This window comes from Amia ocellicauda, chromosome 11, assembly GCF_036373705.1.
Source record: "Amia ocellicauda isolate fAmiCal2 chromosome 11, fAmiCal2.hap1, whole genome shotgun sequence".
In the NCBI taxonomy this organism is placed as follows: Eukaryota; Metazoa; Chordata; class Actinopteri; order Amiiformes; family Amiidae; genus Amia; species Amia ocellicauda.
In genome coordinates this window covers 18,055,371-18,083,280 of record NC_089860.1, presented here as the reverse complement: position 1 = coordinate 18,083,280, position 27,910 = coordinate 18,055,371, and the positions used below count along the sequence as shown (strand labels likewise).

Here is a 27,910-nt window from a genome sequence, read left to right as displayed (position 1 = left end):
AAGCTGTTTGATTTATGGTGAATGATGAAAGAAAATAAGCTGCAGATGTTTTTTTCCATGTGTTATGCATTTGTTTGCAGACTGTAGTGATACAGATCAACTCTCTGAAATGAGTGCAACAAGTAAATTATAAATCATGTTTTATTTATGTTTTCATTCTGTGGACTAAAAGGTTGATGAGTAAAGCTTTCTTAACCCAAGCTTTTTCTAAATTGTGACCAATAGGGTATTATGACTGTCAAATGTAAATTGCAATTTAATTATGTGGTCATGTTGTTTTTTCTTTTCCACTGGAAAAAATACATTAATTGTTCTTAATAAAGCCAAGTATATGGTATACTTTTATTATTATGAATATTATTACTATTATTATTTCAATGACAAAACACAGCCATGAAAAGTACAAAACAGAATAAATAATGTACAACAGTTATAAAAAGGAAGTTACGGTCTCTGAAATAGCTTGGTATAAAGATTATTGACTTTAAAAATAATTTTAACTGCGAAGAAAATGTATGTATTTAAAAAAAAAACATTTACATATATAAACATAAATTTCCAATAATATAAAGAGCAACCTTCAGATATTATGTGATTTTGTTCTGATTAGCCCATTTCGTCTTTCATCATCATCAAAGGTATTTGCAACTTTTGCTAATAAAATTACATTTTCGAAGGATTTTAAATGAGACAGTAAGAAATAAGCCAGATGGAGTCATAAGCCAAAATATACTTGTACCAACCAACAAGTACTGTATCCTTAAATATATCACTGTTTTAAATCATTTTAAATGACGGCATGCATTACATTACTCACTCATATAAACTCTTTAGATCAATAAATGTTCAAAGCTTCCCCGGCAAGCTTATTTTTTTTTCTATATGGAAAATACAGATAAATAATACAGGCCACTTATTTTCCACTTGACATTCTGTCTGAAAAGACTGGCAGCAGGAAGATAAGTCTTGGGATCAGGACTAACACATGCCACTGCTGACAAGCATTATTTTAAGTAATCAGAAACTTAAAGTAGTGAAATGCTTTTATCCATTCTATATTAAGTGCAATACACTCATAGCATGTCATAAGCCAAAGTATTCTGCAATTATTTTGTCACTAGAATGTTTTGATAAATCTCAGATGATTTTTGCTTCATGTTTATATCAGTTAAAAGTTATATATATATATATATATATATATATATAAACATTCAGGTTAAGTAAATGGACTGAGGGTTCAATGATGTCTTTAATATATATTAAAATATGAGTATATAAGTATGTATACTTCCTCTACTCCTGTGTTATACCAATGAAAGATTGTATTTGGAAACCTTAAAACATCAAAACATACTTTCATAAACAAAAAGACAAATGACTTTATTTAGGCATCTCTTAAGAAAATAAATGTGACCGCATATGAAAAGAAAAAATATAAACAAGACGTACTGTTTTTGTTCAGCTGCGCAATTACCTGGGAAAGTGGGTTCTAAAAACTGCAGTGCTTGTTGAAAATACAAGCAATCTGACTTTCATTTCCCCCCCAAGAAAATAAAATGCTGACTTGGTTCATTAGCTTACTGAAAATAGTTACCTTATGTTTTCTCAGCTGCTGAAAGGGTTGACATAAAATAGCTGCATCAATCTAACAAGGAGCACCTTCATAGCAGAGAAAGCCCAGTTTGGTCACTAGTTTCTGAGCCCGTTCATTAGATATGACACAATACAATGAATACAGTATGGCAGGCTGAAGACCCATTTTAAGATTGTTCTTCAATTGGATAAAGAAAAGGGTGAGACACTTTCAGTTTTGATGTTAATTCAAAAAAGACAGGGGAAGATATTTTAAAATAAGGAACCCGGGTTTGTTTCTGTATTGAACCCTTGTCATTTAGAACCGAAAATGAAATCTAACTAGTGAGACGCATCAGTACTTTTATCTCTGTCTGCCAGCTGAACTGTAATTAACCGATCCACCAGTTGTTGTAGTAATGTAATGGATTTCAACATTGTCAATGAAAGCTTATCTATTGTGAAAGGGCACTCTCAAGAGAGCAGCTTGGAACCATTATATGAAAGGCATAAGATAAAAATAGGCAAAAATGGTCAGATGGCTATCAGCAGAATTGGTAGTTATTAGTTTTCATCAGTGGCTGGACATCCTCTCCCTGGTCACATGACTCTTCTTGGCATTTAGGGGCATCGCAGGTTTCCGCCTCTTCTTCCATTCCACTGTACCCCACGTTTTTATAAATCTGCCAACACAACACATGCAATGTTCACGCTGATGTTGTTTGTGTGCTTTAACCATGCTTAATACGCCCTAAGCCATGGACCCCCAGAGATTAATTTTCTCCTACATGCCATCCATAGGAGTTTTTTGTTTTACTCTCCTCTGTGCCTAAATGGTTTATTTATTTAAATGTTCATTTACTTTATTTTAGATCATGTAAACTGTTTTAAGGTCTATATTTCATTTAATTTATTGTATTATTTATGTATTATTTTATTTTGCTGTACATTTGTTGTATGTTTACCAGTCTGTAAAGTGCTCTGTGGCTACCCTGCGAAGGGCGATATACAAATAAAAATTGATTGATTGATTGATTGATAATAACACAATACTGTAGAAGCAATACGAAAATTCATGTCAACACAACAGGAAGAAGATACATTTAGACACAAGTAACGGAACAGATCACTGCCCTATTCAGTTATCGTATGTACCCTCTTGGAACACATCAGCTATTTCTATATCTGTAGCGAACACACCCTTCTTCTTGTAGAGAAGTTGTAGTGTATGAACTTCTGCTAAAGCAGTGCCCACTTTCACAAGGGTTCAAACTCAGGCTTGCATACATCCTCTTACCTGCTCTGTTTGCTCACCCAGTAGTCTCTGAATGAGTTGGCCTATTTTATCGAAAGTTGGCCGCTCGGTTGGTTCCAAATTCCAACACATCTTCATGATTGTGTACCTAAGAAAAAAAAAAGACATTTTTTTGAAATGAAAACAAGTACCCTGCTAATGTTTGTACCACTTCCATCAATACATTATTTGTTGTTTTTGAAAAATAAATAAAAACTCTGACCAGCCTACAAATAGTGCCGAGCTTTATATAGGGTATGACATTCCAATGGTAGATTCTCAGAAGTAGTTTATTAGAGCTAGCCAGTTCCGGGATCATGTGGCCAACATGCATAACTAACGGCTGGCCACTGTGTTTTAATATATAAAGGAGGAACCCACCAAGACTAAAGAGGCTGCAAATTTCTGGAACAATTACTCAGAGGGAAAATGAAAAGCTTAGAACTGCTCAGTGTATAAAAGGGTTGTTTCCCCCCATTTGGTTTAACGCTTCTTGTAACAGACTGATATATTCCACCCAGTGTGATTAATAATAAAGAATCCAAATAATTAATCCAAACGTGTAATGCAGCCAAACTCACTCATAATACAGCATAAGACTTACATTTCAGGGAGGGCATAATCTGGTCTGGACATCTGGTAGCCATCTTTGATCATTTTGTAGAATTTGGTGTCAACTAGCATGCTGGGGTACGGGCTCTTGCCTACAAAATACAATATTTTTCACAATTAAGATCATATATCTTACATTTTTCCAATAGTCTTAATCTACACAATAATTTCAAAAAGCAAGGAATGAAGAATTGGATGTTGTTATATCGTTTGTGTGTTTGTGTGTGTGTGGCTGTTGATGCATTGTGTTACACCAAACTTTGCTGATTTGGGTCTAGACAAATTAGAACTTTAACCTAAACTTAAACCCTTTTGCGTTGTGATTTTTAAGTAGAGGAAAGTGCTATCTGACAATACATTAAGACAGGATACAGGTTTGCAGTTTTGATTTGTGCTAGCCCGTGGTTGCTAGTAATTGCAGAGTGTGTGTATATATATATATATATATCTTAACAAATCCCATTTACCCAAGGAGAATATTTCCCATAGGAGAATGCCGTAGGACCAGACATCACTCTGCACAGTGTAGACACAGTCAAATATGCTCTCGGGGGCCATCCACTTCACTGGGAGGCGGGCCTGTCCAAATCATAACTTCGAATATCAACGCCTACACCACTGCATATGGTTGTCCTATATTTAAATCTGCCAGTTTGTTTTAAAATACAGTGACAAAGAGCTGAATTAATATGTGGCAGTACTTCTTTCACACTAGCATAGTCACTGAAATATTTATAATCAGAAAATGTTTAGAAGCAGGTCAGCAAGCCCTACTGTTGTTCAGAATATGTGAGTAAACAAAAATAATTACTGTACTGTAACTATTTCAGCTCCCAAAATTGTCACCCTAAGATAAAAACATGCTGAGGTCACATGTAATTATGCTCCTTAGTGTCCAATTAGATTTCATTAGACAATATTTAACAGTGCAACCACCAAGTTCTGTAAACATGCTACAAGGGCATCATGTGAGAGATTGAATGACAGGAGAAGTTAAAGTCTCAGGACAGCTGTGGCAATAGCCTGACTGCATAGTTCATGCCTGACATTCCCACTTATAAGTAAATATGTTGTTTTTCTTTCTGTGTACTGTTTACTTACATTTCCCTTCACTACATAGTTGGAGTCATTCATGATGTCTCTGGCCAGGCCAAAGTCACAGATCTTAGCCACACGCCCATCCGTCAACAGCACATTCCTCGCAGCGACATCCCTGTGAATGCACTGCAAAAGCACATAAAGAAAGAAGAAAAAAAGCATAGCAGCTTTAATATTATCCAGCTTTATCAAACTGCATATTACCTAACATTAAAAATATGTAACTTCTTTGAGTAACACACAATTAATCAGTTTGTTTAAGTCAGTCCAGCCCCTAGGTTATTAACTCTATTCACATTAATTTCCTTTTGAACTGTATTCATACGAGCAGTGACTGAAATACACAATGAAAAATAAAGGCCTGAGATTACATTTTTGGCAGCAAGGAAAGAAAGCCCTTGAGCAACTTGGTAGGAGAATTTAAGCAAGTCATCCATATCCAGTGGCCAGGTATCTCCTTCGGGTTCATCACAAGTGGAACCTGATATCAGGATAAAAAAAGACTGATTTAGTTTATTTCATTTTTTTTAAGTAAATAATAATCTATGCATAAAAATGTCCTATGTGGGAAATTTGCATGCCTGGTGTACAAATATTTAGTGTAGAGATGTCCTAGATGTCCTAAACTAACTCAATTATTTAGTCTATAGTGTTTTGGAAATGCATTTATTGGGAGGTTCAGAATGTTCCACTATATTCGATCAGTTCTCTGTGTAGCATACCTTGACAATATATATATACAGCTCAGGAAAAAATTAAGAGACCACTGCAATTTGTTTTTAAAATCATCATCTCTACATGTATGGCAGCCATTCCATTCCAGTGTCTGTTGAATTCCAACACAAGCACACCTCATTCTACTGAATGAGCTACTGATTAGGTGATCACCTGAACCAAATCTTAATTAACGAGGAAAAGTATAAAAACCACTGCTGTGGTCATCACTATCCTCTTGCAATAGGAGCAGCTAGATGGCAAAAACAGTGCTAGTAGTACCTCAAAAGTAATTGGAATCAAAAAATAACTATTGACCATGCCAAAAGAGTTGAAACAGAAAGTTTTGTGTGAGGAAAAGAAGGGTTCAATTCTCGCTTTACTGGCAGAGGAATACAGTGAGCTTCGGGTTGCTTCCATCCTTAAAATTTCAAAGATGGCAGTTCATAAGAACAAGCTCAAGCAGCAGACATTGGGGACAACAAAGCTACAGACCGGCAGAGGGAGAAAACAACTCTCCACTGACCAGGATGACCGCCAACTCATTCGAATGTCACTCAACAACCATAGGATGACATCATGTGACCTACAAAAAGAATGGCAAACGCCAGCTGGGGTGAAGTTCACGGCGAGGGTGGTTCAAAACAGGCTCCTAGGGGCAGGGCTGAAGTCGTGCAAAGCTAGAAAAAAGCCCTTCATCAATGAGAAGCAAAGAAGAGCCAGGTTGAGATTTGCAAAAGACCATCAGGATTAGACCGTAGAGGACTGGAGTAAGGTCATCTTCTCTGATGAGTCCAATTTTCAGCTTTGGTGGAGGATCGGTGATGATCTGGGGGTGCTTCAGCAAGGCTAAAATCGTGCAAATGTGTCTTTGTGAAGGACACATGAATCAAGCCACGTACAAGGTTGTCCTGGAAGAAAACTTGCTTCCTTCTGTTCTGACAATGTTCCCTAACTCTGAGGATTGGTTTTTCCAGCAGGACAATGCTCCATTTTCAATCAAGGTGTGGATGGAGGACCACCAGATAAAGACCCTGTCATGGCCAGCCCTATCTCCACACCTGAACCCCACTGAAAATCTCTGGAACGTGATCAAGAGGAAGATGGATGGTCACAAGCCATCAAACAAAGCTGAGCTGCTTGAATTTTTGCTCCAGGAGTGGCATAAAGCCACCCAACATCAATGTGACAGACTGGTGGAGAGCATGAACTCTGAACTCTTCCTAAGTTAAAACATTAGTATTTTGTTGTTTACAAAAGAATGTGAACTTATTTTCTTTGCATTATTCAAGGTTTGACAACACTGCATATTTTTTGTTAAATTGACCAATTGTCATTTTCTGCAAATAAATGCTCTAAATGACAATATTTTTATTTGGAATTTGGGAGAAATGTTCTCTGTAGTTTATAATATAATAATATATGTAGTTTATAATATATATAAATATGTGTGTGTGACTATTGAGCACATAATTGAGTTGTACAAATTGTACAAATACAATTGTTACCACTGTAGTGTATACTTCTGGTACTTTTTATTTTAGTTATACTTGCACAGATGTACCTTTGGGTGAATGTGTTGGTAGGGGTCCAGGTTTCATCTCCAAGTAACCATCGGAACAGGAGCTTGAAATGCCACTGTCACTGAATTCAGAGAAGACACATCAAACAAAAAGGTTCAAATTTGCAGATTCTGTTCTTGGATATAAAGAGTCTGATGGCAATCCTTCATGTCTTGCTGAAATTACTAACAGTAAAAAAATATCCACAATACTTTCATACTTCAGGTCAGCTAACTAAATAACAAATGTAGCCATGGCATCTACTATACAAATAAAAATATGTACCTTCTTATGTATTTCTTCTCAATACTCAAGTTCTTGTAGTCACCGGCCTCCTCTAGTATGTTGGGGACACTCACAGAAGTCAGAAAACATTCAGCCTTGTTTCTGAGGAAGTTCAGCAGGTCTCCATAGCTGCAGTACTCAGTGATAACAAGGACTGGGCCTGAACCAGAACACAGCATAACAGTGAAACAGTGTCCACTTACAGTCCCAAGAAAAGCGAGTGATGGAGATGTCAAATATCTCTGTCTTTCTATATATGGAGTATATATTGCAAAGGTGGCCACAGTTATTCTCCCTTCCCCATCTACTTCCTCCCTGTCCTGAAAGGTCCACCCAAAACCATGTGGAGAGAATGGCAGAAGGTCAACGCCCTACAGTGGCCCCAGAAGAGCTTCCACAAGATTGTTTCAACTGACAAATCTTGAAATTGGAACTAGTCCTCCACTCACCCCAGCATATGTATTGAATCTAGCATATTGATTATCGAGAATTGAAATCATAATTTGTGATTGGCAGGCCAGTCAGTTTAAATGGATGTTTTTAAAATCAATTTCAAGACATGGGCTGGTTGTCAAACTCTGAGTATGTTAAAAGATGCTGCATACAATAAGCATACCTGAAGTCACACTTACCTCCATGAGTACAGGCACCTAAAAGATTGACAATATTCTTGTGGTGTCCAAGGTGACTCAGGATCTTCAGTTCAGACATCAGGGCCTCCCTCTCGTCAGAATGGGCACTTGCTATAAAGGATATATCAACAGATTTAGTTTTCTCTCAAAATGGAGCAAAGCAACATTCAGTGCTGAAACATTTTAATTCCCTGATATGGGTCTACCGGGATAAATCTCTCCATGACTTCATGTTCCTATACACTGCTGAATTGTTTGTTGATTTTGTTGAACAGTATGCCCTTAAAATACTGACCACAGCAGACCAGGAATGAGACTAAACAACAAAATGAAACCACAGTGACGCAGGCAGAGAAAAGAAACGTACGTTTCAGCATTTTGACAGCCACACGAACAACATTGTCCTCATTGCCCAGACCGTAAGCTGTGGCTTCAACGACCTTCCCAAACGCACCAGCCCCAAGGATCTTCCCTGAAAGGATCCATACAGATAGGAGGAAAAAAGTTGCAATAAATAAATACATTGTTGTGAAAAAGACATGAAAGTGCAAGGGAAATTATTGAATGCTACAAAATGACTTATAAATGACTATACATTTTATCTATACATTTACTTGCTAAATCTACATGCTCAGATAAAAATGTAAATTCTAGTGTTGGCAATAATTTACACAATATGTAGATAGAATAGTAAATGTAGGACTTCATACCTAGACGCAGTTTGTCTCTGGGGAACTCCCATTTCTCATTGTATGGTAGCTGGGTTGGATCAATGAAGGTGTAGTTGTTCCCATCACATGTCTCAATGATCTTCCAACGGATTTCATACCTTGGTTTCTGAAATCAGAAAAGTGTTTTGTATAAAATGTGCAAGTCTTGGAGTTTATTGTAACATTATAATTGAATTACCGACTAGTAGAACTCAAGAATGACCTCTTCAGTAAAGTTTTAGACATCATAGCAAAGAAATAACTCCTTATAATTATATATACATCATCTTTTTGACAAGATTCACATAAAACAGATAATAAATATTTTCAAAACACATCATACCTGCTTGTACTTGTACAACAGGATCACCAGAAGCACCAGGAAAAGGCCAGCCACACACAATGATCCCACAAGAGTCTTTGTGAAGAAAGGTGTATCTGTAAAATAATACGCCATAGGTTTCTTTGAAGACACAACCACACAAATATAATTTGTTTCCTTGCTAGAAATTTGATCTGCTCCACAATCGTGCCTCTAGTACACTTGGGCTCCTTACCAGGGTATCCTACTACACATTAGTCTGAGTCACAGGAATATTTCCACTGACAAGTGCAGGCAAATAATGTGCCCTCTAACTAAATCATTTATGTTTTCTACAAGGATAGTATTTAAAAAGCACCCATGCACATTACAGCAAAGTGACATAACGTATGCATATAAAAATAAAAATAAAAATAAAAATTGTATACCAATTGATCTGAAGTTGGGTACCCACTGTACTGAGTGAAAAGCCTAATCCACACTTTGGTATGCAGAGACTCTTACGTAAAACATCGGTCTGCAGTGAAACCCGATCCTCCCCTGCGATGTTAAAAGCCACACACTCCACGGTCATCCTCTCAGAGAAGGGGCCCACGTTCACTGTGCTCAGCACTTCAACATCTCCATAGGGCTCTTGGTTTGAAACAGTTGTGTCTGCTTGGAGATGCTCCAAAGTAGCAGTGTCATTCTCTTTGCACCTATAAGTGACAATTTAGGTTAAGAAACATTGTATTACAGTATAGCGGTATAACTGAGCATCTCTCAAGGAGTAGCACTGCTTCTAGACTTACGTGGATTTCATTCCTAAGCACTGGTGCCACTGGATGTTGGGAGCTGGGTACCCAAATGCCCTGCAGCTCAGGTTGTTGGTGTTGTGCCACTTCACCTCAGCCGTCGGCTTCTCTGCCACAGGAAAGAGACAGACTAAGTTAAAAGGTGGAAGAATAATTCATATTTCCCAGTTACAGAGCATTTCTACCATCTATCATGAACATATACACCGATCAGCCATAACATTATGAGCACTGACAGGTGAAGTGAATAACACTGATAATCTCGTTATCATGGCACCTGTCAGTGGGTGGGATATATTAGGCAGCAAGTGAACATTTTGTCCTCAAAGTTGATGTGTTAGAAGTAGGAAAAATGGGCGACTTTGACAAGGGCCAAATTGTGATGGCTAGACGACTGGGTCAGAGCATCTCCAAAACTGCAGCTCTTGTGGGGTGTTCCCGGTCTGCAGTGGTCAGTACCTATCAAAAGTGGTCCAAGGAAGGAGGCTCATTGATGCACGTGGGGAGCGAAGGCTGGCCCGTGTGGTCCGATCCAACAGACGAGCTACTGTAGCTCAAATTGCTGAAAAAGTGAATGCTGGTTCTGATAGAAAGGAGTCAGAACACACAGTGCATCGCAGTTTGTTGCGTATGGGGCTGCGTAGCCGCAGACCAGTCAGGGTGCCCATGCTGATCCCTGTCCACTGCCGAAAGCACCTACAATGGGCACGTGAGCATCAGAACTGGACCACGGAGCAATGGACAAACAAACAAGTCTGATCCATGGAGGCCCCACCTCGCAACTTACAGGACTTAAAGGATCTGCTGCTAACGTCTTGGTGCCAGATACCACAGCACACCTTCAGAGGTCTAGTGGAGTCCATGCCTCGACGGGTCAGGGCTGTTTTGGGACCTACACAATATTAGGCAGGTGGTCATAATGTTATGGCTGATCGGTGTATATTGTGGTTGTTTTGTTTGCATGTTTAGGATCCCACATGGTTTTGATGGAGGGAGTTGGGGTTAGAGATGTATTCTGCTGCAAGGAAATACTGACTTACGGTGAAAGTGAATATGAAACGTAACAGAAGCATTTTCTTTTGTGTTCTTGGCAAAGAAGATGTACTGTCCTCTCTCTTCAGCTTTCATTCTCCTCAATAACAAAATGGCCTCGTATCTGCGGGGAAAAAATGCCACAAGCTCAGCGTTACAAACATTTGGGTTGAGGTGCTTTTTTGAACTATGGTAAAAGGACATATACTAGTTCCCAAAACAAGACACTAAGCTGCTACTTCTCCGAATAACGATTTCATCATAACCTTTGTTGACACCGAGCTACTGGTTAGTTGTTTTGACTAAAGATCAGCAGTTTCAGAAAGCACTGTCTTCCTTATTTCATGCAAAATCAGACAAGGACAACAAACAACCCGACATTGTCCTTAATAACATACATAATAACAATAACTTAAATAGAAACAATTCTATTTATAACAAAGACAAGCAAACAACTGGATGTGAAAACTAAAATAATGTATATTTGTACGACATCTGAAGTCTGAAGTGAAGTTTTGCTCCCAGGTAATTAGAAAACAGAAGTACTCTCACACACATCTCCAGTACCTGTTGTTGAATTTGTGAAACACTTGTTTGTGAGCAGAATTATTATGTGACCTGGGTGTGACCCATCCTTTCTGCAAAATGACAGGGTAGGCCTCAATTAAAACCTTCAGCTCCAAGTCTTGTCCTTCTTGAACTTCAAGGACAGTGTCCATTGGGGTTGACAACCTGAGGTAGGCTTTATCTGGAAGGTAATTGGAAATCACAAAACTTTAGATAATATGTCTAAGGTTCATTGCCTAAAGAAATTAACATTGACATTGGGACTAGCATGCGTTTTTGTAGCAGCTTACCTACAACTTGCAGGTATGTGGTTGAACTGTTTGTACCAGCTTCATTTGCTCCTACGCAAGTTATATTCCCTGTGTCTGACATGCTCACCGCAGGAATTTTCAAAATACTCCTTATAGCCAGTTTACTTCCCTCATAACCAATCTCTTCCGACGCTTGTAACCTCTGAGAATTTAACAGAACAAACAGAACCATTTGCTATTTTCAACTTTCAAAGATATTTGAAAGATACTGAAAATCATATGAAGCCATTTGGAGACAGTAACCTCGAGGTATAGGTTTTACTCACCTCCCTTGTAGAGTGCTTCCAGGTCACATTATAATTAAAATTTGGGTTGTTCGTAGTACAACTGATTTCAAGTGTCTCACCAACAATGCGCACATATTCGTCTGTGTCCAGGTACACATAAGGTGGAGAACGCAACTCTGGAAACAAGCACAACAAAAACCGATTGTCCTCTTCTATCTTTGCTCATGTGTAGCACAAAAAAATAACAGGGTTCCCCCCAAAAAACAAGGCAGGACAAAAAATGACTTACTTTGCACGACATTGATGCTGAAAGCTATAGAGAATTTGAATTCTCCATCCTTTTTGGCCCGGCAAACGTAGTCAGCATTAAAGCGGGGTTGCAGGTTTCGAATGGTTATTCCTCTCTTTGGATCAACAGTGTAGTTCATCCCACGAGGGACAGAGCTACCATTTTCCATTCTGAGTGAGAAGTCAGTGGCACTCGGATCGGTCAGCAGACAGGGCAAGGTAATATCCTCTCCTTCCTTCCGCAAGAAATGGTACCCATACTTTTCATCTAAGAATAGCTTTACTGGATCTGCAAGAAAGACATTTTCCACAAAATATATTTTTATTGATGTAAGTAAAGCAGCAAATGTGTTAAACATTTTCTGCTTATTGTAAAAAATAAAAATAAAACATTATTCCTAGTTTCACCTATATTTATTTTCCCATAACATTAAAAATGTTGAGATCTTAACAGCAAATCCATGGAGCTTCACTTACTATCTAAACAGGTTACTTGTTTTTGAAAAGTAAATACATTATGTTACCATCTAAAATTCAAGATGATGCCAACTTCCGCAGGGCAGGGATCGAAATTTCTTAGAGGGGCTTTGGAAAGAAATAGGTATTTGTCTGTGAAGCAATTAGCCAGCATCTTCATTGCCGTCATCTACAGAAACTTTTTACCTTTTTTTTTTTTTTGCAAAACAGAATTTGTTGATACAGCATATAGAAAACACTATACACACAACCTGTCTTAACAATTTAAAAATATACAAGAAATGAAACCATACCTTTGACATAAACATGTATTGAGGAAAACAGGTTTTGCTGGTCCTTATATATACATTTGTAGGTGCCTGTAAAATCCACTGTAGCTTTTGCCTTGAATACACTGGTGGTTCCACTAGTTTTTATAAGCTTCTTATGTTTTGCAAATGCTGCAATCCAGTTCACAGGTTTTTCACCAGAACAGTGAAGATGTAGGATTGCCCCAGAGTTAATGATAATTTCTGTCTGGTTTGGCTGAATTAATGGTGGTTCCAAACCTGCAAATTTGAAACAAAAAAACTTAAGGATGGCAAGTTATAGCCAATCAAATATGAATATCCGCATTCTGATGAAATTGTAAATAAATATATTTATTTTGGGGTTGTCAAGTGAGAAATTGACTTTGCATTAGTAAAATCCACACACACAAGACACAAGACAGGTTATGATCTGTGAAGGTTTCAAGGTATTTCTGAAAACAACAGGATCAAAACAAAAACATGTCAGATCAACGCTACTTAAGAATATTGTTTAAAATTGAAACAGGAATTTGTAATACAATGTGAATGTGGTAGATATTCACCACAGCTTCTGGTTGCATTCTTGGTTTATTATATCTGGAAATTGTACAGCTCATTTATATACATTATATTTAATGTTTGACATGGAAAAAAGTAATTACTGGTAAGCCTTCTCATACCAAAACAGGTAGTAAAAGTGTGAAAATGTTAATTAATGTAGATCAAATGTTTTTATAGATCATTTACATAGAACTTGAATAATGGACTACAGAACCTCAATAAAGACTCCAAAACGATATATATATATATATATATATATGTTTTTCCTACTTTTTTATTACTTGATTTTAAGCAAGTATATGCTTACATGAACAAAGTTACAAATGAGTCACATATCACATACTAAACAGAAATCATGCCTTAAGAGATTAAAATATCCAAACAAAATGTTAAAGAAATAATAATAACTGTTGTTAGGATTGACTATTTATCTGCCCACGTTTAATTTTGTAAGTAGCAAAAGAACGACAGCAATATAATTTTTCCATTCAGATTAACAAATGAGAAATTAATCTCAAATATCAAAGCAACGCTAAATACTGTGCACGCATTTCTGCACTGTGTGAAGAAGGGAACCTGGCGTGGTTTATTTAGCAGGAAGGGATTTCCTCCATCGTGCATTCTCACTAGACTCCAGATGAGAGGTGAGATTGTGCAGGATGGGAAAGAATCGAACAGTAAATTCTCTGAACTGTAATCCGATCTCCAACACCTGCTGCACTAGAGCCTGATGATTTTCTACCAAAAGACTCTGGTGCCTTGCTAGGTTCTCCAGGACTGCCACATTCTGCGCTTGTTGGTCCTTCATAGCTCGCAGGATCTTTATAATTTCACCTTGCCCACTGGTAACCTCCCTTTGCTCGTTAACCAGCTGAACCAGATCTCTTTCGATATTATCTGTACTGCAACAAACAGTTGGTACAATTGAAGTGGAAGATCCATTGGGTCGCTCTGAATCCTTTTCTTCATCTCCAAGCTTTGTAGCAGTGGTTGGAGATAGCTGATCCTCTGGTGTGTTGGATACATTCTCATTTGTATAGGCTCCATCAGCTAAAACAGTAGGCACATATAATTTTTTTAAAGATTGGGTTTGTTTATTATCTCACTCACGCACACTATTGTTCAACAGTGTGTTAAATGGATAGTACAGACCAAACACTGTTTAGTGAGAAAGCTCTGGAGACATCATATTGGGCTCAACACATTATATCAATACTGTATCTGCCACAAAGGTTTTTGAATGCTTATTCATCTGTTTGGTCTGTTTCTTTGTGGTTAACCAAATTTTCACTTGAAGTGAGAAGTTATTCCCACTTGGGACAGTCAATAAACAAGCTAGAACTTCTGCTTCTTTCCTCTGGAAATGAGAGGTGTTAGTGTGGTATGAATACAAGGTGTGGATCTGTAAAGAAAGGATAATTTGTTTAGTGCATGTTGTATAAGTATTGCATGTACACAATTAATTAATACATTTTCACATTTGATTGTTTACATCATCTATCGAAAATTCCACTGAGGTTTCAAGAGCTCTTTACATCTCTTGTCTACCTGCTGTTATAGCAGTAAACAGCCATATTTAAGTCACATATAAGGTATTTTTCAGACATATAAATTGTAAATTGTAAACATGTAAAGTGCCTGCTTTGTAAATAAAAACATGTTTGCAATCATTCCCATGTGTTCAACCGAAAAAACTATTTGACAGAAACAAAATAAATGATCAGAAACAAAAAACAATCTTTAAATATAATTTTCCAAATGCAAGCTGATATTGTTTGTTTGATTCATAGACATACCATTTCAAAAATATCTTCATATTACATAAATGAAAGCATCTGACAGTGTTTAACTATTCATACGTACCCATCCTGATGCTTGTTTCCAGGTGTAGGCCTAATTACTGTCTTAGTATTTCAACTTTCTCTCCAGAATCTTCCTATTTTGTTCTTTGGGTGCAGGGGTATGTACAGTGGGGACTCTGAATCTGCATGAAAGAAAACAAAGCTGAAATATCCACCATTTCATAAAACTGTATTGGGAAAAAGCTTAATTAAAACGACAACATGAAGTAGTAAACAGTAATCATACCTTAAACAAAAAGTTTAAAGGAATGTAAGGTTGACAACAACAACAACAATATTAATAATTATTAACTTACTCTGGATGGTAAAGATGGATTTTTTCTTCGTCAATTCCATTTTTCAGGTGTCATGTACATATACAGTGTGATGTGGAGCTGCCGAAGTCCATATCACCTTGTCTTCATGGTCACGGGGCTTGCAGGTCTTTTGTCTCTGTGTGCACTGAATTCCTTCATTGACAGTTTTATTTTTTATGATTTAAGATATCAATAAAGCATACTACTTTAAAGCTTTCCTAGATATGTCATAACCAGGTTCACAAAAAGTTATTGGACAATTCATAGTGAAACATAAATATCTGCAAGCGACATATTTATAAATTTGATTAAATACGAATGAATACAGCAGCTTTTTGCTTGGATTGGATTGACTCCAATGTGTTCAGGTGCTTTGTACAATGCTCTTAAACCCAAGGAAAACTTACCGGGGGAACAAACGAAACCTAAGCTGTTTTCTACAACTGGTCACTGAACCTTATTGGGTCACTAAGAAGTTTAATTTGCCATCCTTAGTTCTTCAGACCCTTTCTGGTCTTCATATTCTGTGCTTGGGAGAAAAGGGGAAATGAAAGCCTTCTAGCCAGTATGTTCTGGAAGAACAGAACAGGATCCTTGTATAGAAATGTAAAAACTGAATATCAGGAAACACATTGCACAGTCACAGCTAATTTCAGATCCAAGAAGGGGTTTTGTATTTCCCATTCCCCCTCTCACTTCTGCTTTATGTTCTTGTAGGGGGTTAAGAATAAGAATGGACTGAATTGCTCATGATGTCTAGACCTTGACTGTAACAGGGTATGCATTTGTTCCACGGGCCCAAATTAGTGCGATAATTCTAGTTTGTATCTGCGAACCAAGTAAAAGATAAGATTCATTTCAGGAAAATATGCTTGCATGTGTGGTTCAGATTGTCATTGTGCTGGAAAGTCAGTTAGGGACCAAGCTTGAGTTTCTTGACAGAAGGTGCGCCACTTTGTTGCTTAAAATGTCCTGGTATAATTTGAAATCCATTTGACGCTCTGAAGGGAATCTGGATTAAAGGACAACGATCCGACTCAAATGTTTTTGTTTTGTCTCATAACATAATATAGTTACCATTGCCTTATGTGTAGTTCACATGCATGTTAGTGATTTCAAGCCTCTTTGTTTATGCACAGAACAACTGTACATTTATGCTACTTCATACTTTCCGAGACTAAAGCCCAAGGAAATTTAGCTTCAAAGATTCAAATGACCATTTTGTTGAAAGCATTTTAACAGCAGTGACACTGATTATAAAAAACACAATTATGTATACAAATACAAATATGTCAATCAAACGAATATTGAAAAACAATAACCCACTCTGGATTTGTTTTTGACTCTGAACATTGAACACTGCGTAGATCATTTCAAATCTGTCTCTCCTATCACATGACCACAATGATCGCAGTCACTGTTAAACGACTCATCTGACTGGTCTCATGTACCCTCATTAAGAGGTTAGCAAGTCACATGAAGACACTTACACAAAATGGAAAAGATGTATCTATTATTTAAATTACTTTGTTAGGTTTAGCGTTGCAGTTGTCTCAAAGGCTAACATTTGGAAATGCAACGGTTGACTCTTCCAGACAAAGTAGAGAAATAACATAATTATGGAAGCATTGCAATACTTAGCATCTGCAATCAGTCCAGATTAAAAATGACAAACTGTAAGCTATGACTTCTGATTCCTGGTTTCACATATAATATTGATTTGAAGGTAAATTCAAGAATAATTATTGACGGATGAGAAGGAAGCTCTTCCAATTTAGCCTATTATGTTGTAGGAACATTTTGTAGCCAACATTGTGCTGATTAAAGCAGATGTGTGCAAATTTGGACTATTATAGTGTTTTTAAGGGCATTGTATTGCAGAAGTGAGATATGCACTGATGTGCAAAATTTATATTTTACATCCAGTAGACCAAACCAAACATGCCAAGTAAGACTGGCATTATAATTTAAGATAACCTTTTGGTAAATATTGCAATACTGATATCTGTCCCTTACAGCTGGATCAACAAGCTCCCAACAATCACTTATCTTCTAGTATATATGGTACTTAATGGGAGCACATTTGTGAATATCTTATCAAAAAGTAAACAATTAAAGTAAACTTTGTAGAGTTTCTTTCACAGATATTGACATTTCCACACAGGTGTACATGTGAGAACTGCATATCTGGTTGTAATTTTGTTTTTGTCTTGAATGTTTTTGAGAAGAACATTCTTCATGTTTTGTATTGTCAAACATCTCTTGTCTATGTGTGAAATCAACTGTGATAGACTCAATTTTGTACAACTCTATGATAGCATAGATCTAAATTTCAATGAAAACAAGGGATATATTGAAAAACTGAACTCATGATGTAGTAAAAGTACAAGCAGATAATTGTTGCCTTTAAGTCAAACTGAAATAGTATTTTGTGCTACAGGACACATTAAAACTTTGCATGCTTTACTACCATCTAGTTGATTTTGTTCCAGTGCTGCACTAGAAATTGAATAGAAAGTTCTCTTCAAAGAGCCAGGCCAGTTCAGTTACACATCAGTAAAAGTGTGTGGGTTTCGTAATTTGTAAGGATCGTAATTCTCTTGGGTAATTTTTCATTAGGAACATAATTCTGAACGGGTATAAATCCACTTTTTTTACATTTGTTCAAACTGTATAAAATGTTATACTTATTGTCTTGAATTATGTTAATCATTTTGAGGCCATTATTGTTGATACTCTCATTTATATAGAACAATCTAGCCAATTATTGCATTTTCTGAATAACTGTCCTTGAATTGAAGAACATGTTTAAACTTTTCTCTAATAAAACAGTTTTCACATTAACACTCCTCCAAACACTTTTAAACCTAAGCTACTGCACATGAAAGCCCATAAAACAACTCTAACTTGTATTGTACCTCTGACTCACACAACTTAAACCAATAAAGTCTTAGGGCCAAATGACTACCATTGGTTTATTTAGACTGTTACCTGGGAGAAACAGCCTGCAAACCACAGAACTGAAGCCTTTTTGTGTGTATTATGTAGCAAAACCTGAATTGTTACTCATATGTTACAATATTCAATACAGTGTTAATGGAAAATCACAAGCCACTGGGCATATTGCAATTACTAACCTCATAGAGTTTAAAATCGGCAATAGTTGAATTTAATTTGTTCAATTGTTTCTACTGGCTAGTAGTTGTTTTATCACATAAAGAAAACACTGACTCCTATCTGTCAAACTCAATATTGTACTACAAGTGTCTGTGACAGCAATCTTTACACACAAAGCACACACATACATTTTGTAATGAATTGTATTAACAATACAGATGTGGTTTAAACAGAATTTTGTTAATCACCTGGGATTAGGAATTAATGAAAAATTAAGGGACAATATATATTTTTTCTAGATAACAAATTAAACAATATAACTTTGTTAATGATCAGTTTTGGTGTTTCTGAGCTGGCAGTTTTTCTGCTGCAGTGTTAATCATATTTAAAAGATGAATGGGACAGATGAAGACATATTAGACATTCAATTGAAAAACAACTGGTGGATACGTCCTTTAGGCAGGTTTACAAAATCAGCATTAAAGGACTGATTGTCTGGCTGCTGATATGCAACAGGGTGTTCATTTACCCAAATAACTTTGAATAATGCCATACAAAAAAACTTCTGTCAATTGGAGATGGAATGTAATTTTATGTTTTTTTCTTTTCTTCTAATTTAATATTATATCATGGCAATCAAAAGAAACAAGATTTCCAGAAAACATACAACACACCCAGGTTAACACAAAATCACGTGTAAACCCCTTTTTTATATGTCACCCACTATTCTTAATTTGTTCCTAACCAACTTGCAACTTGTATCTTCCCAACAACAGTTTGGTAGCAGTAGCAAGGTAGCAAGACAAGATCATAGACAAAGATCACTCCAGAGCAGAAGGAGTATAAATCACCACAAGTGTTTGGATAGAGGGAGCTTACCAGTAATGTAAGAAGAGACGTTGCGGAATAGTCAGACACAGTGGAATAGAGTGATTGACCGGACAAAAAATGAACCACACTCATTAGATAAAGTCAAATTAACTCCAGACTTCCAAGCAATTCCTGAATATGAACGCTTGATTATGTTTTGCTTTCAGAATGAATGATTGATTTCCTTACCTTGGGCTGCACAAAGCAGGACCCCAAAGATCAGAACCAGACACAGCATCCTGTCCCCAAAGTTGAGCTCAAGTTGTAACAATCGGGCTCCTCAGTCTCACACACCTCTTCTCTTCAGGCGCATGAAGGAAACTAATGACTCAGTTTTCAGTTGTCAGCTTCTTGCCATCAGAACTTCTTCTTTCTTGTTTAGGCCACAAGGATGAAGAAATCAGCACAAAAATTTGGATTTCCTAAAAAAAGAGAGAGAGAGAGAGACAACAAGGAAAGTCTGTTTTACAAATGATCTAACAGCAACAAGCAGACAATGAAAATAAGAAGATGTGTAGTTTAAACATTGAGCATTGAAAGATAAGGTGGAAGGTCAAGTTACGCTTCGTTCACTTATATACATTTTAAGGTTATTGGGAAACAAAATGGTTGTACTCTGATGTGTCACTTAATGCTTTACATTAAATCATTACAGTACACATTTTAATAATTGTATTCTCTAGATTCTTTCATGTTTCTTCAGCATAGACCAAATCAAAACTCGGACCTACTCACAAAGTACAAACTTGTACCCTTGCATGTCGTAGTAAGAAAAATGTAAAGGTTTGTATTTTGCAATGCGTGGGTAGGTTGAAGTTTTGATTTGGTCTAGCGCTTAGTCTTGTTTCTTGTTCATCTTTCTCATCAGGGAAACAGACGGATCATTATATTTCTGTTTTTCTGAAGGGTGAATGAAGGTGACTCATTGGCATCTGGATTTTAAAATAGAGATAATATTTTTTTTAAAGAAAAGCATAAAGAATACATATGATAAGAAAAGAACTAAAGAAACTGTTTCTACAATGATTCACGCACACGTATATACGTCAGTTTATGCCTGTATTGTCTGTATTGTATGTTTTCAAAATTTAGAAAGAATATTTCATGCCAATTTTATATACATACAGTGAGGGAAAAAAGTATTTGATCCCCTGCTGATTTTGTACGTTTTCCCACTGACAAAGAAATGATCAGCCTATCATTTTAATGGTAGGTGTATTTTAACAGTGAGAGACAGAATAACAACAAAAAAATCCAGAAAAACGCATTTCAAAAAAGTTATACATTGATTTGCATGTTAATAAGGGAAATAAGTATTTGACCCCTTCGACTTAGTACTTGGTGGCAAAACCCTTGTTGGCAATCACAGAGGTCAGACGTTTCTTGGAGTTGGCCACCAGGTTTGCACACATCTCAGGAGGGATTTTGTCCCACTCCTCTTTGCAGATCCTCTCCAAGTCATTAAGGTTTCAAGGCTGACGTTTGGCAACTCGAACCTTCAGCTCCCTCCACAGATTTTCTATGGGATTAAGGTCTGGAGACTGGCTAGGCCACTCCAGGACCTTAATGTGCTTCTTCTTGAGCCACTCCTTTGTTGCCTTGGCTGTGTGTTTTGGGTCATTGTCATGCTGGAATACCCATCCACGACCCATTTTCAATGCCCTGGCTGCGGGAAGGAGGTTCTCACCCAAGATTTGACGGCACATGGCCCCGTCCATCGTCCCTTTGATGCGCTGCAGTTGTCCTGTCCCCTTAGCAGAAAAACACCCCCAAAGCATAATGATTCCACCTCCCATTCCAGCCTTGTGTAGGTCTACAATCTTGTCCCTGACATCCTTGGACAGCTCTTTGGTCTTGGCCATGGTGGAGAGTTTGGAATCTGATTGATTGATTGCTTCTGTGGACAGGTGTCTTTCATACAGGTAACGAGTTGAGATTAGGAGCTTAATAAGAGTTTGTTTGTAGAACATGCTCAACACTCTGAAGAGGCAAGAGAATTGATCGTTGGTCACTCTAGGTCAGGGATGGCGAACCTTTTTTGGCTGGAGTGCCCAAAAGTCTGGTTTGTATACTTTGCTAAGTGCCAATGGGTGCCAATGACATACAAGTACAAATATATATATATATATATATATATATATATATATATATATATATATATATAGTTGTAATTAAGTTATTAAGCAAACCGCTGTACAGAAAAATCTAAAAACCATGGAATGATAGAACAACCCCACCCCACCACCACCTTGAACCTCCCCCCATGTCCCTCTGTAGTCTGGAGAGCAAGTGCAGCTGCAGTCTACTAATGGGAGTCTGCTGCAGAGTATGAAGCTGAATGAAGAGAGGCACATATTCTTCCCAAAAATATTATAAATATGCAGGTTCCATTTTTGCTCACAGATTATTGTGAATTTACAAATACAGAAAAGCAATAGTAATAGCACTTCACTAGCTCGATGTCCCTTTTTATTTTGGACAATGAGGATCTTTAATCCTCATTCAAATGCAATCAATCAATCTCAATTGTATATAGTGGAACACCATGCCAAAGCATGTCACAGCATTAAAGAATAAAGAATAAGCGCATTATACAGTTAATACATCATTCACATGTTGCAGTATTGCTGCAGTGCACTCAAATGCATGAATCACGCATTAAGTTTGAGGATTATAATGCTGAAGTTATAATACTTAAAGTCTACCCCCAAAACAAGTCCCACAGACTGTCCCATTGCCGTGCTGTTACACACAAGAAGTAGTTAGTAACCCTTAATATTGTTCTGTGTTTTGTTTGCACTTACACTCAGTCATTACCAACGCACCTTCGTTTTCAACGTATATATACTTAATATCTACTGCTTTTACATTTTGCAAAGTAACTAAAACTGGTATATTAATAAACGTTGTGTGGCACTTATGTTTTAAGACAGAAGTAGTGCGGTGGTATCAATATACCGTGAGTATGAGTATTCTACAAAACCAAGCCATAATGTATTTATTTGTGATAATGTACAGCTTTCTTTTGCCAACTTCATGAAGTTTTTAAATTGCCGGAGTGTGAAATATGAATGTGTGGCCTTTTCTCCATGTGATAAGGGAGATAACGGTAAACAAAATGCTTTCGTCCACTGCTGACACAATGAATCACAACAGGACAGACTCACAGTTTCTGCCTCTTCCTGCTGCTCGCACAGCGCCGCCCCGCAGCACAAACAACATCAGCACTACCATCTGCTCCGGGAAGTGCACACGTCTCTGCGCAGCTCCAGCAATGCGAGCGCAGGATCCTGCAGTCCTGCGCAGAACAGCGAAAATCTGCGCACAAGAGCCCGACCTAAACCAGCAATATGCCCGCAATAACGTGAGCGCTGCCAATTACTTGGGGCGGTGCCGTCACTGCCAAATATACTGACTGGTTTTCTAAAGTGCCACTCAGTTTAGGCAATTCATGGGCGGGCTGGCAATAAACTAAAAAAAGAAAACAAAACATAAACGCATGCCCACCTTTACGGCTGTGCGTGCCACTCTGGGCACGGTGCCCAGGGTCGCATCCCTGCTCTGGGTCATTGCATATCTTGGCTTTATCCACTCCCGTGTCACTGGCTGTGTGTTGTGGTCTTTGTACTGCTGAAAGGTTCATCTCCATCACAGTCGTAGGTCATTTGCAGAATGGAGCAGGTTTTCCTCATGGATTTGCCTGTATTTCGCTCCATGCATTTTAGCTTCTACCTTAACAAGTTTCCCAGTCTCTGCTGCTGAAAAGCCTCCCCATATCATGATGCAGCTGCTGTAGGTCTCTAGCGCTTTTCCACCGACAAAGAGCCGGTGCTCGGCCTGGGAAGCAGCTGATGTTTTTGGGAACCGGCCCGCTTTTCCACCGGCTTCGGAACCGAACGCTGACGTCACTGGTGTGGGCGTTCCCAAGCGCGGAGTAGAAGAGAAACCCAGCAGTAATGATCAGCACCGAGGACTTTATACCCTATTATACATCACAATCAAACTCACTCAGCCTCACACACAGCAGTAATGATCAGCACCGAGGACTTTATACCCTATTATACATCACAATCAAACTCACTCAGCCTCACACACAGCAGTAATGATCAGCACCGAGGACTGCGACTTTATACCCTATTATACATCACAACCAAACTCAATAAAGCGTCACACACAGCAGTAATGATCAGCACCGAGGACTGCGACTTTATACCCTATTATACATCACAACCAAACTCAATAAAGCGTCACACACAGCAGTAATGATCAGCACCGAGGACTTTATACCCTATTATACATCCCAATCAAACTCAATAAAGCGTCACACACAGCAGTAATGATCAGCACCGAGGACTGCGACTTTATACCCTATTATACATCACAACCAAACTCACTCAGCGTCACACACAGCACAGATACACTGTAAAAACCAAACAAAAAACACGAAATCACATGTAGACAAGCAGAAACGAAAATACAACTATACGAATATGCCTTTTATTTGTATTGATTTTTATTGATGCATTAAGGGATTTACACCGATTCGCTAATTCAGACACTTTTACTGTATTGAATAAAATACATGCATTCGTCACCGCGCACACAGTTTATTATGAATATACTTTGTAACAGTGGATACATTTTCATTCATTTTGTGGCGTATTTTTACTTTTATTCTTGTTTAAACACAATGACTATAGGCTAGCCTATTGATTATGGATGCGGCTGTTTTGGGGGTATTCGCGGCGCAGTCGTGGCAGATCAATAACCTGTCGGAGATCTCAGGTGATGTTAATGGTTTGATGGGAAATTGTGCTGATTGATGAAGTCTGGGATGATGGTCCCACATCACTGTTGCATTGTCGCTGTTGTCAGACACGCAGCGATGCGCTTATGTGTTGAAAGTCGTCCTGGATAAGAGCGTCTGCTAACAAATACACAATAATAATAATAATAATAATAATAATAATAATAATAATAATAATAATAATAATAATCCATTGTCAGCACTGCTGGCGTGTGAGCGCAAAGCGCACTGTGTATTTGATCTTACTGTACAATATGTGTGTTTTGTGTAATTGGCCTCTGTGCTAAGAAAATGAATTTATTCATACATTATGAATCTTGCGCAAACCAACCCAGGACACGTGACTCGTAGGGGCGCTGGATTCGGAGTCGCACCGGAGCAGTTAATGACCAGGTCATTAACAAACAACATTTCTGTCCAATCTATATCGTCGCATTAACTCCCATCATCATAATATCGCTGTAACACGTCTTTCCTTCCACGGTCGTCTCTCATTGCTGCCATTTGCCAACTCCTAACTAGTTATTGACCTGTTGAGACATACTGTTACTGTAGTGTCTCTGACAGAGCGCTGTTGCTGCTGATTTCGCTCATTTGTAATAAACTCTCCTCGCTGCTCTCGTCTCTGCCGGCATTTTAAACATGGCGGCTGCGCTCGGCCAATCACTTTCTGTGGAGACGACTTAACCCCGCCCCCGGCCCTGACGTCACTGGGTCTTAGGTTCCAGACCAGCATGTTTTTGGTGCCAGAAAAAGCGGCTCCGCGGCACCGAGCCGGGTCTCATGGGGGGAAAAGAAAAAACTGGGTCCAAATTAGGCACCGGCTCCTTGTCGGTGGAAAAGCGCCACCAGAGTTGCCATTGTCCTCTTGGTGCTTCTCTGAGCAATGTCCTTCTTACCCAGCTGCTCAGTTCGGGATTCTGCAGATTCTGGGTGATGCCATATTCTTTCTACTCCTTATTGATCGACTTGACTCGACTTGACTGCTGCAATTCAGTGCCATCAAAATCTTTTTAACCCCCTCTCCTGATCTGTGCCTTTCCACAACATTATCCCAGAGTTGTTTTGAAAGCTCCTTGGTTTTCATGATAGTATCTTTGCTTTAATTGCACTACCCAACTGTGGGACAGAGACAGGTGTATTTAATCTGAAATCACGTCAACCACTTTTATTGCGCACATATCCACTCCATTCAATTGATGAGGGGTGAATTCTGAAGGCAATTGGTTGAACATGAGCTTACTTAAGAGTGTCATAGCAAATGAGATAAAAATATTTCTCTAATGAAGACTTTTCAGATGTATTTATATTCCTACAAATCCCATGGAAATGCATTATAATTTCAGGCTGTAATACAACAAAATATGAAGAAAATCATATATGAGAGAGTGATGATATAGATATGGAGATATATATATATATATATATATATATATATATATATATATATATATATATATATATATATATATAATTCTAAAGGATTACATTAGTTATGCGAAAGATAGTTTTCAAACACAAACCCAAAACATAGTGACCTCAAAGTACTTTAATGAGGGGAAAATGGGGCAGGTACATTTCTGTTGAATCCCAAGTTGTTTTTTAAGCCTAGTCAATACTGGGGTTAAATCCATTTTTAGGATTTACCTGTACATGAACACAATCCCAATCAAAAATGGTTAAAAGAACTGGCAGTTGCTGGAAGTGTACTCTATAATACTCTATATAGAGTGATGAACTGCATTTCTTCCCCTGTGTGTCTGTGTAAACAAGGTCACTGTCTGGCGGCCTTGCTGTGCTAACGCTACTGTGCCATAGTGCAACCCTGATACCCAGAGGAACAGAGTCTGATAAGAAGCAGTTTTCTCCAGCAATTTGGGCTTGATACATCCTACAAACCCGCTTATATTAAACATTACGTATGCTTTAATTTTCCCCGGTTTAACCATATATGGGTTTTCCTAACGAGTTGTCAGGCAGAAACCGAATGTGGGTCCTGTTATCTTTCTCTCCTGTCTGGTCTGCAGAAAAGTGCCTGTAGTTTCTAACTTCTCTAAAACTGTTCTTGAGATCGCCTCTTGAACCTCTTCCTTGCAGCTGCATGTATTAAAAAGCTTTGGTTAGAAACATATCTCTCTCTCCGGATTTCTTCGACTCTTCATAGAGCTATGCATTATTGTATATGTATAAGTAATGGACAAATTGGCATGTTTAATTACTTCAAAATCAGTTTTACAAGTGCTAGATGGCTAATATGCATGCATGTAGATGTAGTTGTATAGTAGAGTTCTTTATTATTAATTTGAAAAACAGGAGAGTTAGTTCAGTTTTAAGCAGACAAATAGTCACTTATTGCAATTACTTTAAAAAACAGATCTTGAGTTAACAGCACAATTTGTACAGCATTGGTCTGCAGTTTTAAGTGTTTTTACAAGAAAACATTTTGCCCTTTGATGCCATTAGTCACAGTTAAAGGAGGTTCACATCACTGAAGCAATGGTTATGGCTGGGTGTGATCTATGCCTTGAGTTTTTATAAATGTATTACATACTGGAAAAATGTGAAGTTTCAATTTTATAGAAGGTATAGAAATAAGACTTTAGAAATCAGTTTTCACATAAGCAGTAAAAAGTCTGCATATTTATTTGGTAACCATTACATTATTATTACTTTTTTTTGTATTTATATACAAATGTTCTAAAAATATTTAGTAACACATGTAATACGTTTTTTTTTTTGCCTTCATTTTTAGTGTCAAATAAAAGGAGAAATATTGATGAAACATCTTGATCAAATTCTTAGATCGTGACAAATCTGATATATGTACAGAATATGTGTACTGCATCGCAATATGCATATATAAAGATCCTAGTTTCCTTCCCTGTAAAATATCTCCTTAATAATAAATAAAGGCCTACCTTTAAGCAACCAACTCACATTCACAATGAGAGCAGCATCAAAGAGGCAGTGAGAAGATTCAAATGTCCACAGAATTTCTGAAGCACCTCTTTTCTCTTCACTTAGGATCTCTGTATGTCCCCAGGAAGAGCAAAACGTTAATGTTTCTCACTGGTCTGGTGTTTAAACATTTTAACAACACATGTTGCAAAACAACATTCAAGTGGAGCAAATACATTTACACAGTTCAACCTCCATGGTCTGTGAATGCGTATGACCGATTAAAGGGTAAAATGTGTTAAGCTTCTTGAATGAATTCATTGATGCTCCACTCAAAAAAGGGCCTGTTGGGAAACCTCATGATGGGCACGGTTTTTGAACATCTTTGTGTGTGTTGTTTGTGTGAAAATGCCTTGTATTCATTAGGAAGATGAGCAAGACGTTTGTACTTTATGGTGTTCTGAATCACCCCCCCCCCCCACTGAGATAGCAAGATAACACTGATTCAAAGTCGATAAAGGTTAGCATCAACAGCGATCATTTTCAAGAGAAAATAATATTTTAACTGTTTAAGCAATAACTAATTGAACAACAACAAAAGTAAATTCTTGCCTCATGTTAATTTACCTTTTATAATTCTGTAGCATATTGTAGCTGCTTCACTTGATGTTAATAATTTCTTTAAACCATCATGTCTTTCATGTCCACCACT

General features: G+C 37.7%; 1 protein-coding gene across 1 annotated transcript; it reads right to left on the bottom strand.

The window, feature by feature from the left end:
* Window positions 1-328: 328 nt before the first annotated feature.
* On the bottom strand, window positions 329-27,311 carry csf1rb (colony stimulating factor 1 receptor, b). The gene is made up of 22 exons (XM_066716787.1): window positions 27,219-27,311; window positions 19,683-19,915; window positions 12,791-13,045; window positions 12,022-12,309; window positions 11,772-11,908; window positions 11,485-11,647; window positions 11,195-11,375; window positions 10,636-10,751; window positions 9,593-9,704; window positions 9,306-9,499; window positions 8,823-8,917; window positions 8,480-8,606; window positions 8,137-8,241; window positions 7,770-7,880; window positions 7,138-7,297; window positions 6,855-6,934; window positions 4,948-5,057; window positions 4,580-4,702; window positions 3,946-4,057; window positions 3,471-3,570; window positions 2,870-2,975; window positions 329-2,255 (listed from the first exon to the last, which is right to left on the bottom strand). The coding sequence occupies exons 2-22, from the start codon at window positions 19,729-19,731 to the stop codon at window positions 2,118-2,120; spliced, it is 2,862 nt and encodes a 953-aa protein (XP_066572884.1). The 5' UTR covers window positions 19,732-19,915; window positions 27,219-27,311; the 3' UTR covers window positions 329-2,117.
* Between the last annotated feature and the right edge of the window lie 599 nt (window positions 27,312-27,910).